Here is an 18,699-nt window from a genome sequence, read left to right on the forward strand (position 1 = left end):
AGTCACCCCCTATCAGATCTTGTGATTTTAATTACCTTTGTAGGATACACTATCTTCTATTTTTCTGGTGATATTTTTGGTTTATTTTCTGTCCCCCACACAGGGACCCTTCCATCCTGTTCACCACTGCACTCCCAGAACCTTGTACAGTGCCTGGCATACAGTAGAGCATAAGAATCTTTGCAAAAGAAACAAATTAGTAGCTACTGAGGACCTGTGATGTGCCAGGCATATGCTAACAAGCTGGGGCTATAAGTGGACACGGCGGACACACGTAATTCTTTGTATCTAGCAAAAAGCCCAGGCATTAGTCATTAAATGATTAATTAGATATTTAAAGAGTAGGATGATTGCTATAAAGGAAAAGAAAAAGTTCAGAGAGTGTGTGTATGTACGTGTGTGGTTTTAAAACGTACACAAGTTCCCTGACACTCCTCTACCATGAGGCGGAATCGAATTCCCTGAACCTAGAAGCTGAGCAGCCTCGCTTACTTGATTCCAAGGAACAGAATGCAGTGGAAATGATGCCGCATGATTTCCTCAGTTACATCATCAAAGGCGTACAGCTTCTACCTGCTTCTCAAGCTTGGAACCCTGCCACCATGCTGTGAGGAAGCCCAGGCCACGTGGAGAAACAAGACTAGCTGGGGACCCGTCCAGGCGCCATCATCAGCCATCAGGCACGAGCAAGGGAGCCTTCGACGTGGCTCCAGCTCCAGCCAACTGGTTACAATTGCATGTAGACCCCGAGCAAGACCCTCCTGGTGGAGCCCCGTCACCCCCCATAACTGCTGAGAGGAAAGGACAGTACACTTGGGTTGTTTTTTTAACCACTAACTTTTGGCGCGACTGTCTCCATAGCCATCGAGACCCAGAACAGGGAACGGAGTGACCTCTGTAGAAGTCAGGGAAGGTTTTCCTGGAGGATATTTGAGCTGAGATCTGCCTGAGTTGAGGTTAACTACTTTGAGGGGATGCCTGGCAGACACGAGGACTAGTATATACAAGAGGCTCCGAGACAGGAAGGAGCGAGGCCCATTCAAGGAGAGGAAAGGGGACCCCTGAAGCGGACTCTCAGAGATGGAGGAGGAGAGTTAGGCAGAGGACTCAGCAGGAAGTAATCCGGTGACCTGGAAGTACTTCCCCTCCTTACCAGCTGGGCCACCGAGAACAAGTAAGTCACCCTCTCTGAGTCCCAGGCTCCTAAGGGAAATCAGGGCTGATACGACCTCCTACAAAGGAGTACGTGAGGATTAAACGAGAAGAGAAGCACAGACCTTCCACCTCAGTACCGGGGGCTGAGTACCAGTTCCTCCTAGTGTTCTGGCTGAGTAAAAAAAGCATTCTAGAACTTCCACAGTCCCATTTGCTTCTCTCTGTTAAAACGTGGCCCTTGGCACATAGGAAGGGAACCAGGTGACCCCATTCCTAGCTCCACCACTGCTGTGTGACCTTTGCGGAGTCAACCTCTCTTCGGGTTTTTCTAAGAATAAAATGAACGCGAAAAATCAAATCTATCTCAGCGCTTTGAGCTCCTTAAAGACAGGCACTATGGGAATGCAGGCTCACGCCTCTGTTCTGCTACAGCTATTTTTGGCCCCATCAGCCTCAGAAGCAGGTCTCGAGGGGGTGTACATGCTCTTCCTTGAGGGCTGGTACACGGCTCCTTCCTCGGCCGCAGCGTCTGAGTCACACGCGGGGACGAGTGGGCCATGGCTGACATTTACAAAGTCGGCCCAGTCCTGAGCCCTGGCAGCTGCCGTGGGCTTTTCGGTCGGGCCCTCGAACACGTCTATTCCTTTGCTTTGCCAGGGTTCACCCCTGCCCATGCCTTCCAGAAATACTTTCACCCAGGGACTCTGGGGCTGACCCTGGGGATCACAAGCCTGGTGACAGCTGCCCCTAGTGGGGCAGGAATGGTATTCTCAGTAAACCTTTTCTTTCCTGTTGGATACCTAGGGCCATCTACACGTCCTAAAAGCACTCATTTCCTCCCTGAGTTTCTAATCAGATGCTCCTTTCTCAGCAGCGAGGTGCCGGAACCACGTTTAAACAGCTCCCAACCCGAACGTCAGTGACTATTACTATTATTATTACTTCTACTGTTATCATTAGTATTACTTATTAGCTGCCATTCAGTGAGTGTTACTTGGGTTCCAGGCTCTGCGCTGTGTTAACTTCATGGCATGGAATTCTCACAACCGCCCAGCCCATATGCAGCGGGTATTGTCATTAGCCCCACTTTACAGATGTGGAAATTGAGGTCCCAAGCTGTTAAGGACACGTTGCCCAAATCACTTAGCTCATGAACAAGGGTGGACCCCAGAACTAGAGGGCAGGACAGCCAGGCTGAGCCACTGTGCTGTAACACCACTGTTAAGCATGTAGTTTCTGCCAAGTACAGGCTGTATAATTTCCAGTCTTCACTGCAATCCCTCCTGAGGTTAAGTATCATTAGCTCCATTTTACAGATGAGGAAACTGAGGCTGAGAGGGATGAGATGTGCCGAGGGCCGCAGAGCTAGGAGTGGAAGAGCCGCACGTAACTCCAAAGTCTCTTGACTCGACTGCCGTTCTCTAGGACACCGGTTCTCAAAGGGTGTGCCCTGGCCGGCCAGCGCATCAGTGTCACCTGAGAATATATTAGAAATGCAAATCCTCCGGCCCACCCCAGACCTACTGAATCAGGAACTCTGGGGATGGGATTCAGCAACCTGTGTTTGGACAAGCCCTCCAGGGGATTCAGACCACACCTGCATTTGAGAATCACCCAGTCTAGTGCCTCCCACTGTTTGCAAAAGTTTACAAAGTGCAGCTGCCCTAGGCAGTCACCACCTAAAGTGAAGGGCGTGGGCAGAACTTGGGAAACAAAGGGCAGAAACTGGAGATGCTGGTCAAGAATCTTCCACATCACAAGAACCCTTTCCAAGTTCCTTCTCGGTGGCAAGCAGGACTCAGGGCAAGGCTGTCTCAGCAGACGTCCCAGGGCGGCTGGGAGGGGCAGCCGAGCTGGGGACCCACAGACAAATGTGGGGCTGAGCTGCCCCCATGATCAACATGTTCTAGAATGGAGCTGGAGGCGGGGGGTGAGGGGACAGTGCTCTTGAAAGTTTCACAGTAAAACAAAATAAAACATAAGAAATAAATTGAAAGACCATGTTGCCACTGCCAGAAGGGTGGCCCAGCAGTAGGTGACCCACCATCCCAGTTTGCCCAGGACTACAGGGTTTCCCGGGAGGCAGGGCTTTCAGGGCTAAAACCAGGAGAGTCCCGGCCAACCCGGGACACGTTGGTAGCCCGGAGCAGCAGCGCAGCAGCAGGTGCTGTTTGGATGAAGAGGGAGGCCTGCCTGGCCACAGGGAGGATGCCCAACAATTCTGGCAAATGTTTCTGGCTCTTCCTTTTACAGGCGACTTTATAGGTCTGTGTGAGTAGGTACAGAGGTTTCCCTGTGTCCTCTTTCTCCCTCTACCTCCGACACATGTACCGAAATCCATACTCCTGCAGAAGGACATTCCTGCAGCAGGGCGCCTCCTGCCTGATCCTCGGGCTCCGAACTCCGGGCCTTTGCTTCAGCCTCTCCATGGACTGTCCGGCCACCCTGTGCTCCTGCCTATCCGAGGTCTGCTTGGAAATTCTCCCATGTTGTCCTGATCCTCCCTTCCTGCCCTTTTTGGAATTAAATATCTTTCCCCCAAAGCACCTCTTTTTTCCCTAAGTCTAACACTCAGAGGCTGCTCCTTGTCAGAATGGTTTTCACACAATGGTTAGCAGCAATGGATACCGGTCCAGTTTTCAAAAGTGCTTGCCACTTACATGAATCCTCCAGTCAACCCCATTGGTGGGTGAAAACCTCACACCTAAAACTCAGGCTTAAGTTTACCAGCCCTATTTCAACCATTCTACACCACTGGTGGGAATGTAAATTGGTACAGCCATTATGGAGAAGTATGGAGATTCCTTAAAAAACTAAAAACAGACCTACCATATGATCCAGCAATCCCACTCCTGGGCATATAGCTGAAGAAAACCATAATTTGAAAAGACACATGCACCCCAATGTTCACTGCAGCTCTATTCACAATAGCCAGGACGTGGAAGCAACCTAAATGCCCATCAACGGATGAATGCATAAAGAAGATGTGGTACACATACACAATGGAATATCACTCGGCCATAAAAAAGAATGAAATAATGCCACGTGCAGCAACATGGATGGACCTGGAGATTATCATACTAAGTGAAGTGAGTCAGACAGAGAAAGACAAGTATCACATGGTATCACTTATATGTGGAATCTAAAAGAATGATGTAAATGAACTTATTTACAAACTGGAAATAGGCTCACAGACATAGAAAACAAACTTCTGGTTACCAAAGGGGAAAGCCTGGGGGGAAGGATAAATTGGGAGGTTGGGATTAACATATACACACGACTATATATAAAATAGATAACCAACAAGGACCTACTGTATAGCACAGGGAACTCTACTCAATATTCTATAATAACGTATATGGGAAAAGAATCCGAAAAAGAATAGATATATTCTTTTTATATATGAATTCTTATTTCATAGTTATATATGTATAACTAATTCACTTTGCTGTACACCTGAAACTAACACAACATTGTAAATCAACTATAGGCCAGTATAAAATAAAAAATTAAAAAAAAAGTTTACCAGCCCTCTTATAATCATGCAGAGGAAGTGGCAGGGCTAGCACACCAACCCAGGCTCAGGGTCTCGACCTCTCATGCCGTGTTCTCAGTCTTTTCATTACTCGGGCCCCGCCATTGAGAACAACTCTCTGTGGGCCTCCAGTGCACCCAACACAGGGCTGGACGCAGAGCAGACACTCGGCAAACGTTCACCAGGTAAATCAGAAGCCCTTGTGAGCGGCAGGGATGCAGGCACATCTGATGACCAGAGGAGCAAAGGCTGGCACGTGCCTGGAGCCAGTGTATCCAGAAAGATGGCAGGAAAGGACACTCCTAGACACACCCTCTTCAGATTATGGCCCACCGTACCGTGAGCTCCCTGTGGGCAGGAGCTGCTCCTCTCTTGATCATGGCTGACTTCCAAGCCCCTGCCAGCACCTGGGGAGCTCCGTGCACACCTGCTGAAGCCCCGTGCCCTCTGGGAGAGGCTAATTCCTCAGGGATTAAAGAATATGCAGAAGTTGTGGATGTGGCCATAGCTCTGTCTGACATTACCGGGCAGTACTCGTGTGTGGGGTTCTAGGCTGAGCTCAGTGAGGACCAAGACAGTGTACAAAATACATTCTCTGCCACTGGTCTAACCTGCCAGGAACCCCATGGCTGTGGGGCGCATCCACTGTCCTCCTGCCCGGTGTCCACGTCTTCATCCTTGGGTTATAACCCCTCTACCTGGATTTTCCTTTCAGAAGCCACCACCCTCTTAACCTCTATCCATAAGCCTCAACTGTCAACCGTGGTCACATGGCCCAGGCCTGACCACTCAGCACATTCCATCTCGTAGGCCATCATGATTGGTTCAAGGATGGGCATGTGACTCAGGCTGGTCTAGGGAAAGTCAGCCCTGGGTCTTTAGTTGAACGATTGAGAAAGAGAAGCTCTCCTTGTAGGGAGATTACTAACTGTAAGGTTGACGGAATCCTGGAGCCACAGAGACTGGGCCTGCCTGAGAGAAAAGGTGACCCGGGAGAAATCACAAGAGAGATGGACACGGAAACCCAGCACCGTCATCATATAAGAACTGCTGCTGGAATATTCCAATACATGAGCCAAAAAAATGAACAGCTCTCTCTAGTTTTTGCATCACTTCAAGATGGGTTTCTGCTACTTGTAACTGAAAAAGTCCTACCATAGAATCAAACTACACCTGCTGTCCTCTAACCCGGAAGTGCCCTCAGGCCTCAAGCTCACAGGAGGCCTCTGTCCCCTCACACCTGGCACGGCCGCCCGCCTCCCCTTCTCCACAGCCCCCCACCTGGCTTCAGGCCTTCGTGGCTGGTCTGGGGTCTGAAGTATCTCAGTGGTCCCCTCTTTACCCCAGTCGGGTAGCTCACCCCAATCCACCCTCCACATGGTCAGGAAAGTTGACTCTGAAGCGGACGGTGTGGGATCGTGTCACTTCTTTGCTTAATACCTTCGTGGGCTCATCGCTGCCCAGAGTAGAGTTTCCTAAAGGATGGGGTGCGTGTCCCTGCAGGTAAGTGAGCTGGAATTGGATGACACGTGGACCTGGTGCTCAGACACACAGAAACATAGAACAAGAAACTTAGGCCCCTTTTGATTCTTTCACAAACCTTCTGATTTCTTTCTTGAGAAATATCTCCGCACGGGGCTACTACAGCTCTGCCACCCGTCTACCTACCACCTGCTGCGCTCCCTTTTTAGCAGAAAGAAAGAAGGCCTCGAGCTCAGAGCCTTTCATGACAGGCTAGAACTTTAAAACACCGGTTTGTTTGCATTTGTTTTTATGGTCACCTTCTACTTACGCAAGTGATTCTGGTTTTTCACTGATGGTAGTTATTAAAGTTTTCTTTGGAGATTAATTTGTATCAACACAAAAGTGAGTCTGTTTAAAGAAAAAAAAATAAGGCAAACAACAGGAGGTATTTGGATAGGGGAATGTTTGGCAAACAGCGATTCACAGGATGAAATGTGATCTACTCGGCCAGGCACACAAGGCCCTTCACAGTCTGAGGGGCTTGGACCTCCCATGAGAAGTCCCATAGAGTCACACCTCCAAGCCTTTGCTCTCGATGGTCCTTCTGCCTGGATGCCCTTTCCCCACCACCCCTTCAATGACCTAGAACAATTCCATTTATTATGAAGACCCAAGTCAATGTTACTGTGGCTGTAGTTTGGCCCAGCCACTCAAGGATTTCCAGTGCACCTGGAGAACAATTTCTGTGCTCTCTCAGGTCACTTTTTGTCGGTTGCTGACAGAAGGCCTTCCTTGAGGCCGAGAGATCCCAGAGACCAGAATGGTGTCTGGCACAGATGCTCGGTTTGCACAAGATGAACTGAACAGACTCTAACTGGCGGACGTGGATCCATTTAGGTACAAACACACCTGGAAGCAGCAGGGGCCTGGAGCTTGAATAGCGGAGGGAGAAGGAATTTCATGGAAGGGAAGGGAGTGAGGGGCCAGGGGCCTGAGGCGGGGCCCTACAGTACAGCCCAGGGATTCCTTCAGGAGAGAGAAGGAGGGTGAGCATCTTGGGATGGCAGGACCCTGCAGAGGCCGGGAGCACAGGGCCTGGTAGGCTGAGGTTCTTGACTTTAACTTGCACTTGAATCATCTCAGAACTTGTTAGGATGCCACTTCCTAAGTCCCACCCCAAAGGCTCTGACTCAGTGGGTTGAAGTGGCCCTGTGCAGCGTCACTTTAAAACGAATGCTTCAGGCGATGCTGAGGGCCACACTTTGAGAAGCACTGAGCCACGGGTGTCAGGGAAGAATGGAGACAGGTGGGGGCCTAGCAGACAAAGTGCAGAAACACATGTGAACTGCAAAAGATTCCACCAGAACACCGCATCCCTGCCTGCACACCGCAAGCTTGGAAACACGGCTTACCAGAGAATAAGCCTCGTCAAAGTTATTTAAAACATGCCCCAAATAACTCAACGGAGATGTGTTTAATGAGGTGGATCCACACATGAGCTTGGGCATTCTATAGGCCGCAACTTGAGTGATCAAACCAAAATACAGAATCTCTTGTTAGAGACCTTATCAACTGGCAATTGTAAGCAGGGAACTTAACCCCTACGGGTCAGGACTGAAGCCATTTCTGGCTAAAGAAACCCTCCTTTGTTTGCAATCATATTGTTCAGAGATGAAATCAAGGCAAACAAGTGACCGGGGCGGGGGAGGGGATGCGCGGGTGTGTGTGTGTGTGTGTGTGTGTAGCAGAATTTGCTGCAAATAGCTGAACAGCACCCGTGTAACTTTGCTCTCAGAGCCTCCACCTCGGTTCTATACTAATTGCTCCCTTACACATGTATTAAAATCAAAAAATGAAACCATGCTCATGGGAGGGGTATTTCAGACCAGTGCCCATGGTTGCCCCCCTTCAAGGTCTGGCCTTCGGAACAATCCAGGCAGAGCCACTCATCAAATGGAGATTGACTTTTATCTGATTAACCAATGGAGAAACATCCTTCTCCATCTCACAGGAACATTCTGTGGGAAAGGCGTTCTACAGACTGCAGGGAAAAGTTGGGTCTTGGCTTCCCTCCTGCTTGGCCAGTGGAAAATTACAAAGGAAGCAAGGCTGCCCTCTGCTTCCTGGCTTCCCGGGAACCTGCTTCCCAGGTCCTTCCTGGGCCCCGGAAAACGCGAAGAGAAACCGGAACCAGAGCTGAGCCTTTACTTACCTGGGGCGGAGAGGAGTCGGGGAGGCGGCGGGGGCGGCGGGGGTGGGGGCAGCGGGGGTGGGGGCCGGCACTGGCAGATGTGTTGGCAGCTGTCCGTCACCTTGGAGCAGGACTTCCGGGGCTCCCCGTGTGTCACCTGCAGGGATGGGCACGGGCGCCCGAGAGAAGCCAATGCGGCATCTGGGAGCCCAAACGGGACCACCCCGACGCACGCACCCCTCCCCAGACCTAGGCAGGAGGAAGAGCCAGAAACTGGGCTGGCTCGCAGGGAACAGTGTTACGCGGGGCTGGCCTGGCAGGGATGGAGACCTAGGTTGTATTTCCAGCTCTGTGGGACCAGGGCAGTTGGCTTGGGCATTCATGAGAGGCTTCTAGAATCTCCCCATCGTGCAAATGAGGAAACTGAGGCCCAGGCAGGAGAAGTGGCCGCCTGAGGTTCTCACACCCAGATGGTGACAGGACACTGATTTTACCTTCTGCGTAACCTGACCTAACCACTTCTCCCATCTGCCCAGCTACGGTGCAGGACCAAGCCCTCGCCTCCTCTCTGGCCACAGTTCCTGATGGCCTCTCTGTGTCCACTCTGGGCCAAGGTACCCCCACCTTGGGGGAGGGCCCTTACCCGGCCAGGCCTCTGCTCTGGTGGCGCACGTGACGAAGGGGAGCAGAGCAACCTCCCCAGTGTGATGCACGAGCCACCCGAGTGGCCTTGTGGGAAACACACCTGACCACACTGCCTGCACCCCCCCGCCCCGCCATGCCCGGATGCTCACCCACAGCTCAGGGGAATCACGGGGCCACAGGGCCCTGCAAGGGAGGGCCCCCCTCCCCTCCTGCTCTGGCCTTCTGCTCTGCTCTCAAAGCCCTCCTTCCGGTGCCTGGCGCCTGGTCATGCTCCCTCCCTTTGAGCACGCTGCTCCAGTGGCCTGGAATCTTCTCCGACACTTTTCCCTCTGCTTTACCCATTACTCAGCTTGGTACCACCTCCTCAGGGAAGCATCTCTGACCGCGCCCCCCACCCCCACTAGGTCAGATCTCCATTTTACAGGTTCTCCTGGCACCGGATTTCACTCTGTGAGGCAGAAATCCACATGGGGGCGTTTACCTAGCTCAGCTGCCTATCTACCATTGGACTCTAAGGTCTATGGGGTCAGGGGTCAGGCCTTTTGTTTTTTCTCTCGCCATCATAACACCTAAGGAAATGCCTGGAATTCACCAGAATCCACACCTCTTGATTCCTGGGCTGGTGTTCTTTCAACACCAGTCCCACTTTCCCCATCTGTAAACTAAAAAGGGGAGCAAAAGTGGGTTGTGTTCACCCAGCGGTTCCCAGCCCTTCTTGCACATCAGAATCTCCAGGCAGCCTTAACAAATACTCATGCTCGAGCTTTTCCCATGCCAGTTAAAGTCAGAATTTCTACAGGTGGAGCTGCGCATGCGTATTTGTTGAAGCATCCCAGGTTAAACTATGTAGCCAGTGAGAGAATGGCTGGTTTAGACCAACTGCCAACATCCCTCTCTATGGCAGAGTGCCATAAACCTTTGAACCTAGCATTTTCTGCCTGTCCAGAGAACAGCTGATTTAAAGACATGAAGGAAGAGTTGGTGGTCACCCCCTACTTCAGTGATGCCCACAGTTCATCTCTCTGGCTGTCATCTCCGGTGAGTAGAAACCCAGAATCCCAATTTCCCTGCAACCAGCCACGGAAGGCCTGCCTTTGGGGGCCAGTGCAGACCCTTTGCTGCACGTGTTCCAGGCCCGCAGAGAGAGCCAGCAGGGCTCGGCTGCTCGCTTGCCACTTGGCAGATGTGAACAGGATGGGTAATGGCTACCGGAATGGCAGCAGGTGGTGGATTGATTTACAGCCCTGACTTGATATTGACGAGGCCACGAAGCTCCTGCTCACCACCTTTTAGTGTTTTTAAAGGACCACTGACTGCATTTCAAACTCTGGAAGGCAATCTTACCTCCCGCCGGGAAGAGCATATCCTCAGACCGTGAGCCTTTTCTGTTATTTTACGGAGGTGATTAACTCCTTAGACGTCATGGCAAATCCACTGGCTTCTCCCCCAGCGTAGTTGTCAGCCCTCCCATCACCATCTGGATTCTGACCTTCTAAGACCATGGCGGTTGCTCAAAATCTCCCTTCTCCCAACGGCTGGCCTCTGAGATTGCTTCTCCGCTGAACTCTACCAAGTGTGCAGACTTCAAGCAACGCCATTGCCAAAGCAATTACTTTCCCACTCTCCGAGGTGCAATTTATGCAAGAACGTTCAAGGGGAGCACGTTTCTTTAACCTGGCCCAACACAATGGCCTATTTTCGTGCGAGGCTGTAAGGGCACATCTTTGTAAGAGTGCATTACAATGTGATGAAAGTACAGGCAGGGAAACCAGGGCCAAGTTTCAAGGCTGAAGTGGGGGAAGTGCAGGCACAGACGGCGTGTTAAACATCTGTGGTCTCTCGTGTAACGGTCCCACTGAAGTGCGAGCGGGCACAACTGCTTACCCAAAGGTCATCACAAAATTAGCGAGCCTGAGCGGGCTGTTCTTCTCCCCGAGGCGGGGACCCCTGGGGCTCCTCACTGGTTTGGTCCAGTGCAAGCCTCTGGCCGCTGAGCCTCCCTAGACTGACAGCTGGTTACACAGGTCCTTTATCCACTTGCCAACTTCTATGCATCCTTCAAACCCAGCTCTTACATGGCTTTCCCAGGCAATCTGTCCTGAACCCCACGTCCCCCCAAATGAGACCCAGCTGCCCAGTGCTGCCTCTTCACCTCATAAACCCTCCCCTTTGGGGCCCTTTTCCCACTGTTAATGTCCTCCCACACTAAGTGGTGAGCATCTTGGAGCAGAAAGGTAGGTGGGTCTGTGCTTTATCAATCCTAAGTGTGACTTCCTGAGCCCTACTGTGTGTCAGTCGTGGGAAACAGGCTCTCCTTTCACCATGAGGATAATCAAGAGAGGTAGCTCTTATCATCCACACTTATTGGCTGGGACGACAGACTTGGCAAAAGCTAAGTGATTTACCAAAGTTGCACAGGGCCCGGCGTTCCATTGGTGCTCAGTAAAAGTGTGTGCCGGGGATTGTCTGCCCAGCAGTGGAGAAACATGGGATCTACCCCATCCCCCAGCTCCGGGTCCACGTTGGGATTCTGCGGGTCGGCAGTGTCGTGTTTAGACCAGCAGAGAGGAAACCTCAGTACCACGAGCTTGTCTCGATGCCTGGCTTGGTTGGTTTACATCCTGGGGAGTCTTACAAGGAGAAGAAACTTGCCCCTGAAGTCACTTGCTCTTAGCTAGACTTAACCAAGAAGGAGCAGAGGCCCAGAGAGGTCAACGACCCGCCTAAAGCCGGTATCGTGACTTCCTGTGACCACTTTTTATTCCGGTTTTGCCATCTCCTGCCGTCCTGTCCCTGCTCTGCAGCATCCTCCTGGGGCCAGAATCCTGAGGCACAGAGAGGTCCTGCAGTCACCTGGATTTGGTCCCTGGCACCGTGGTCTGGGGGACACGGTGCCGTGGCAGCCAGTTCTCACTTCTGGCCAAGCAGTGTAGCTCTCTGGCCCAGTCCTTGAATCCATCCACCTCTCCTCACTCCCAGAGCTACAGCCCTAAACCAGGACACCATCACATCCCCACTGGGTAGCCCTGCCTCTCTCCTAGCGTTGCCAGATAAAATACAGGACACCCTGTAAAGTTTTAGAGAAAACAACAACATTGTTTAAGCATAAATATGTCCCAAATATTGTATGGGATATACTTAATGCTCAAGAACGATCCATTGTTCATCTGAAAATTGAACTGGACCGCCTGTATTTTTATTTGCTAAATCTGGCAACCCTACTCTCACCAGCCCCTGTGCCTCTTGCCTCGCCCCCTCCCTGAATCCAAACTTTGTGCTGGAGCTGGACTGAGATTTCTAAAATGCCAATCTGAGGTTGTGTCGTCTCTTTCTTAAAACTTTCCACGGCCCCCAGAGCCCTCAGGATCAAGTCCAAACTGTAAGACACGATGTTAGTGGCTTACAACAGAGGCCTCACCTGTGTTCTTCCAATGCCCTGCCCTCTCCTCCCACCTCGGGGCTGTTCCCTCCACCACCTGGACACTTCACTCACGCTTGCATCCTGACTCCTGATTTCTCCTTGTTCGTGTGTCAGCTGAAGCACTGCATCCGCGAGGTTTCTCTGAATCTTCCACAAGCTCCTGTTTCTAAGCTATTTGCTCCTGTTGAGCACTCCTGCCTATTATGACTTGTCTAACAATCTCTCCAGTGCTAGACTGTCAATGCCATGAAGGCAGGGACCCCTAGATCCCTTGCACTTAACACGGGGGGCCTGGCAAACAGTAGGTGCCCAATAATTGCAGCTGACTAAATAAGTGAAGCTGTAATGACTGACCACAGGGGCAGGGGGTCGGCATCGCTTGGGTCTGGGATGGCTCCTCATTGCCACACAGAGACCCACAGGCCCGGATCAGAGCCTGTCTCCATGACAATTGCTTTAGGGGGGCGCCCACAAGGATGATGGCTTCTGGCATCTTTTATCGAGACAGTAACTCGATACTGTTACAGCGCCACAGTAACTTGATGAGACACACTCCTGTCACACCTAATAAATTCGCCAGCCTGTCATCCTCTTCACTTGCAAAAAAAAAAAAAGGACTCATGTGGAAGTGAACTTAGAAGAACCCTAAATCACAAAAGCTCAAAATCTCAATTCCAGACACATGAAGGAAAAATGGGAAGAGCCTCAAGAGTGCCCCCACCAACCTTGTGGCCATTTAATGTCATCTGACTGTAATGATTAAGTTTCTTATCATCCAGGCAGCAGCCAGAGGCTCCGGGCTGATCTCAAGGTTGGAACCTGGTGCTTTGAGGGACCACAGACCTCTTGCTTCACCAGTTATTGTGCTGGTCTCACCCTTCCAGATGTTTACGACTTAGAGGGATTCTTCTGGCAAAAAGCTCATGAAAGCACAGATAGGTTTCTTTATGTTCAAGAAACTCCTATGACGTGACAAATGACACTCTCTCCACTTAAAGGGAAACACATGGCTTTGTGCACTTCGATTTTTCCTCTTCTCCCCTCTCTTCTGGTTTCAGCTCTTTTGCTCAAAAACCAAATCCATTCCTTCCAAAGCCCCTTTTCCCTTGACTTCTCAGTCCTTATCATTTGTAGATTAATCTTTCCAGTGCCTCCAGCCAAGATTTTACCCATTCTACTTGCCTGGAGGATTTCTTTTCTAATTGATTTTCACAAAACTTGATTTGTATTGAGTAAACGGCATCTGAAATACACACACACAAACTCACACACACATTTGCTTGTGTGAGTACTGCCTGGCTGAAGGACACTGCTAAAAAACGAAGCTACTTTACAAAATCCTTTCTTTTGGTGGTGGGAGTGGGTAGGGAGGTGGTGGATCTGCTGTTTCTATCCTGCTAGTTCCTGCAGAAAACTCCAGTCCTTGGAGATTAACAACATCATCATGTTGCTCTCTGTACTAGCTGAAAAAGTCTCCCAGAAGAGGGAAAATTGTAAACAAACGAATACAAAAAGGAAGTGAGCTTAACGCCTGAGGTTCAGCTAAAAGTTGAACGAGAGAAACTGGTCCCAAACCACCCAAGTGTTTCGAAGTGACAAAATTCTGAATCCCGAGGAGGCACAGCTGAGTTTAATAACTGCCGATTCACACATTAAACAAAGCTGTCAAATTCCGAAAGGAAAACAATTGTGAGTGACACAGAAGCAAGCCAGGGAAGAGAGCACAAGATGGGCCTGGCGCTGCAGCAGGGGGGTATGCCCCTCCTCCACTCGAGCTCTCCCCTGAGCTGGCTGGTTCCAGCATTAGAGCCCCTGGTTCTCTCCAGGGGTCACCAGGGCTGCCATACAAGCAGGACTGACCACCCTGGTTCCCAGCAACGCCCCGTCACTTGGGACAGCTCATGAGCCTTGGCAGCCTGGCAAGCAGCGTTGCTCAATCCCATCTTCTCTGGACTGTCACCTCCTACTCAGGGCAACTACCTGAATAGTCCCCAAGCCCCAAAATGCCAACAGAAGGACATGAAGCTGCAAACACCCCAGAGTGGGTATTTCAATGACTGAAATGGTAAAAATGCTGATCAAAACAATTCAAAATTCTTGATCAGACTACGTAGCAATCAACAGAGTACCTGGCTAGCCAGTGAGAGGAGTGACGTTACTATTACTAACATCAATAATAGCAGCGCCAGCTACCATTTAGTGTTTATTATGGTTCAGGAGCTGCGCTAAGTAATCTTTATCTCATCAAGTACTTATACTAGCACAGGGAGGAAGAAGAAACCAGAGCCCAGAGAGGTTAAGCGCACTGTCTAAAGTCCCCCAGCTGGTAAGGGGCAGAGCTGGGGCTCAAAATTCAGAGCTGACACCGAAGTCCACCTCTTCACCATTCCACTGCACTGCTGACTGTGTGCATTCTGGGAGGGACTAGGGACCATCCCATCTTACCATCTCTCTGACCCTAACACAGGTCACTCGAGTTGGTGGCTACCTGGTCTCTGCCCTGGGGACTGGGGGGCCCGGGGTGAAGATTCCATCCTCAGGCAGTCCTTATAGATGGACAGCTCCTTCTTACATTCCCCCACCAGTGGCCACCTCGCAAAACCTGTCCACATCCTCAACTCTACTACCTACAAGAAACAACCCCTTCTGTGTTGAAGTCCAGTTTAAGAAGGCTGATATGAAGCTTACCAGTGGCTCTGATGGGAAATAAAGAAGGTATATTCTTGGTATCATTTTTCTTTTTAACTTTGTAAAAGCTCTAAGGTTTCTTTGTCTGCATTTCTGCAATAGAATATTATCATCAAGAAGGCATTCCCTCAGCCCTTTCTGTTCCAAGGCGCTGTCCTGAAGGCCTCAGCAGGCCAGGACCGAAGCCTCCTTCAGGAGTTTCTTATCTTTTCAGAGCGAGAGTATGCATCCTTTCTTTTCCTAAACTCTTCCCAGGACCAATCAGAGGGGCGACTGCAGGAAGCCAGGGTCGTGGGAGTGAAGTGACAACCACCCCCTACCCGGTCCTGACCAGGAGGTCCTCAGGCGCGCGCAGCCCGCGCCACCGCTCACCTGCACGAAGCCCCAGAGCGGGTGGAGCGCGCAGTGCAGCAGCAGTGAGGGCCAGCAGTAGCCACGGCGCAGCACCAGGTCCCGGAGGAGCATCTCGGCCCGCGGCACCCGCTCCCGGGGCGAACTGTCAGGGGAGCAAAGCTCGGGTCAGGCGGGCGCCGCTGGCACCACCGTGGTTGCGCACCCGCACACACGTAGCAGTCCAGGTTGGGCGGGCACGCCCCGCACCCTGGGGCACCCTCGTAAACCAAGCCTGGCCTTTCGTTCCAGCTTGCATCCTCGCTGACCCTTCATGCACACTCACAGGGGCCGGCATCCAAGAACTTACAGTCCGTCGTGGTGCACGCCCCCGGAATCCTGCGCGCAAACCCTGGCCCCATGCACACCTCCAGAAACAGCCAAGCACGCTTACCGAGGCCCGTGCACCTCCCCAGAAACAGCCATGCACAACTCTCTCCCACTGTGAGCACACTTCAAACCCGGCGGGCACCATTCACCCTGCGTGCACACCCACAGAAACGGCCGTGCACACCCACCGACTCCTGCCCGCACGCTCGCTGACCCCGCATGTACACGCTGCGTGCACCCTCTCTGCCCCGCCGGCCCTCACTGCGCACACTGCAACACATGCACCTCAGTGCGCGCCCCGTTTGCCCTCGCGCTCTGCCGAGCCCCGGCCTCCGGCCTCAGGGCACGAGCTCCCCCCGCGTCTCCATCTCCGCCCGCACCCCTCCGGGGCCTTACGCCACCTTGCCTGGCGGCGGCCCCAGCCGATCCTCGGCGCGAGGAAGGGAGGCGCCCGCTCCCCCCCGCGGCAGAATCTGTTCCCTAGCGTCCGGACGGCCCCCATTTAAAGCCAGCCGCCTCCCCAGTCCCCCGCCCTCTAGGCGGGGCCTCGGTCCTCACCCTGGCGACTGCGCGGGCGCCTGGGGGCTTCACATGCCTGGGAGGAGCGCCGGGCACTGGAGCAAAAGTTTGCGCGCGGTTTGGGCCTCCGGGGCGGCTGAGCCGGGGGCCCCGGCAGGGCGCGCTCGCACGGGGCGCAGGGCGCGGTGGCTCCGGGCTGCGCCTGGCCGCGCGCGGGGCGGGAGGGGCTGCACCCCGCGCCCGGGGCCGGGGCGGGCTGCCGAGGCGGAGGCGGAGGGCGGGGAAAGTCTCCTCCTAGCCGCCTGGAGCGGGCGGTGCGTGCCCTCCCCGGGTCCCCGCCCTCCCCGGTGGCGCCGCGCGGCTGCCCGGGGCGCTGGTGTGCCCGAGCTCCGGCCGCCCGTCACGCCAGCCCGTGAGAAGCAGCGGCTAGAGGCGCTGGCCTCGAGCGCCTGTTCTGGCCGCAGGGCCGCGGGCGGAGGCGAAATAAATAATGGACGAAAAAGGAAAACAGACGTGAGCCGAGCCAGAGCTCGCCCGCCTCCCGCCCGGGGCTGCGCTCCCGCCCGCGCTCCCCGCCGCCGCAGCTGCCGCCAGCGCCGCTGCAGTGATTCCTCGTCTCCATCTAGTGAGGCTATTGTGTATTGGGCGCTTAATAATTTATTTATCCACCCGCGAGGCAGACTTCAGCTCCCGAGGGTCTTGCTCCTTGCCTGCCGTCCCCCCCGCCAAGTTTCTCCGAGGGGGCGGGAAGGGAGTAAGGACTGACTCGTGGAGACCCCTTTTTGCGCTCGATCCCTGCGGAATCCCTCCCCTCCTCCACCCCATTCGGACGGTGCCGAAGGCGCCCCGGTTGCCCGGGCTGGAGGTGCAGGCCGCCACTCTCGGGGCCAAGTGCTGTGTTCTCCCTTCTGTAGTCCCGGGCGGGGGGACCGTTCCAGCCACACGGCTGCACCTTGGAAGGAGTTGCCGACGGCCCCGGGGAGGACCTCTCCACCACTGCTTTTCGTCAGCCATCTCAAACTCCTGTTTGAGGCGAGATTATCAACAAGTCGGTGGCGAAGTAGCGCGTTACGTTTCTTTCAAACAAGCTGCCCCGGGCCCCGCCAGGCCGCACCACAGGTATGCATGACCTCCGCTGATCGGGTGAGAGCACCTGACGAGCGCTTTGATTTATAGAGGAGCTCTCCAGAGCGCCCCCGCCCCCAACGCATGGACAATCTTATTTTTAGGTTGGGTGAAGGAACCAGGGGGTCAGGACAGAGAGCGGAGAGTCGGACACCATAGCTCATTCATAGAAGGAGCATTTACTTAGTTTCTTTCCCCCATCTCTCTGGGCACCCTTAAGTCACCCCCTGTAAACACACACTCTATAAACTGCTCTGCAAACCGGCTTTCAGACCAATTTCCTAGCGACCTCTTTCATACTGAGTGCTGACCCGAGGCTCTTCTCCATGCAGGCTCCGTAGAGCCGCATCCGAACCAAGGAGATGTTTGGACACAGTCGTGAACGAGGCCCTGTCCCTTCCCTCCAAGAGCTTGGGGTCTGATCTGGGAGACAGTTAACAAAACCAGCCATTCCACTGTCCATTGGCATTCTGCTGTCAGCTGTGTGTGACAAAAGCACTATAAGGGGAGGAGAGAGCAGTGAAAACTGGAGGGAGGGTCAGGAAAGGCTTCCAAGATTGGGTGACCAGCCGGGAGTGGGGGAGTATTTCAGGCATTGGGAACCCCCTGGGCAAAGATGTGGAGATGCTTGTTCATTTGTTCATTCATTCCATACATAGTGTCTGGAACACCTACTAAGGGCCAGACAGAACATTCGATGCTGGGTATACAACAGTGGACAAATCAGATCTTCTTGTTGCCTTTAAGGGGCCCATCATAGTGGGAGGAGGGACGGGAAGAAAATATAGGTGTCGGGGCAGGAGGGGCTTCCTGGATGACTTGCTTTCACCAGTGGTTTGAAGCAGGAGAATGAGGCACAAAATGAGCCCTATTGGTCAGCTGAGGTCCAAATAACACGGTATTTTAATGCCTTTCCACTGAAGCTAGCCAGGGTATTTTGTTCAGTCCACGACTTCAGTCTTTAGATATGACAGCAGCCCCTGAGGTTTATATGGAACACTTTGCTACTTAAAAATGTTCTTAAATCACATTCTAATTCAGTTCTTACAATTCTCTTGGGTAAATGTAATTGCCCCATTTGACAAGTTCAGAGATGTGACTTTCCCAGGATCACACAGCTGCTCACCTGGGATTCAGAAGTACTGGCCCCAACCAGAGGTCCAACACTTCAGGAGAACCTAGGCAGGCTGTGCCTCTTGGAAAGCCTGCATCAACCATTCTGATCTTCAGTATTCC

The 18,699-nt window shown here is 52.8% G+C and overlaps 1 protein-coding gene across 1 annotated transcript in view; it reads right to left on the minus strand.

The window, feature by feature from the left end:
- PRIMA1 (proline rich membrane anchor 1) overlaps positions 1-17,948 on the minus strand; it is a 61,468-nt gene extending 43,520 nt beyond the window's left edge. The window contains 4 exon segments of the mRNA XM_089908157.1: positions 15,472-15,595; positions 16,378-16,554; positions 16,557-16,867; positions 16,870-17,948. Of these exon segments, the coding sequence (XP_089764283.1) occupies positions 15,472-15,595; positions 16,378-16,554; positions 16,557-16,867; positions 16,870-16,960 (703 nt within the window). The 5' untranslated portion in view covers positions 16,961-17,948.
- Positions 17,949-18,699: the final 751 nt, after the last annotated feature.

Source organism: Delphinapterus leucas, chromosome 2 (genome assembly GCF_059928025.1).
Source record: "Delphinapterus leucas isolate spDelLeu-1000000601 "Yukka" chromosome 2, BTC_Dleu_Yukka2, whole genome shotgun sequence".
NCBI lineage: Eukaryota > Metazoa > Chordata > Mammalia > Artiodactyla > Monodontidae > Delphinapterus > Delphinapterus leucas.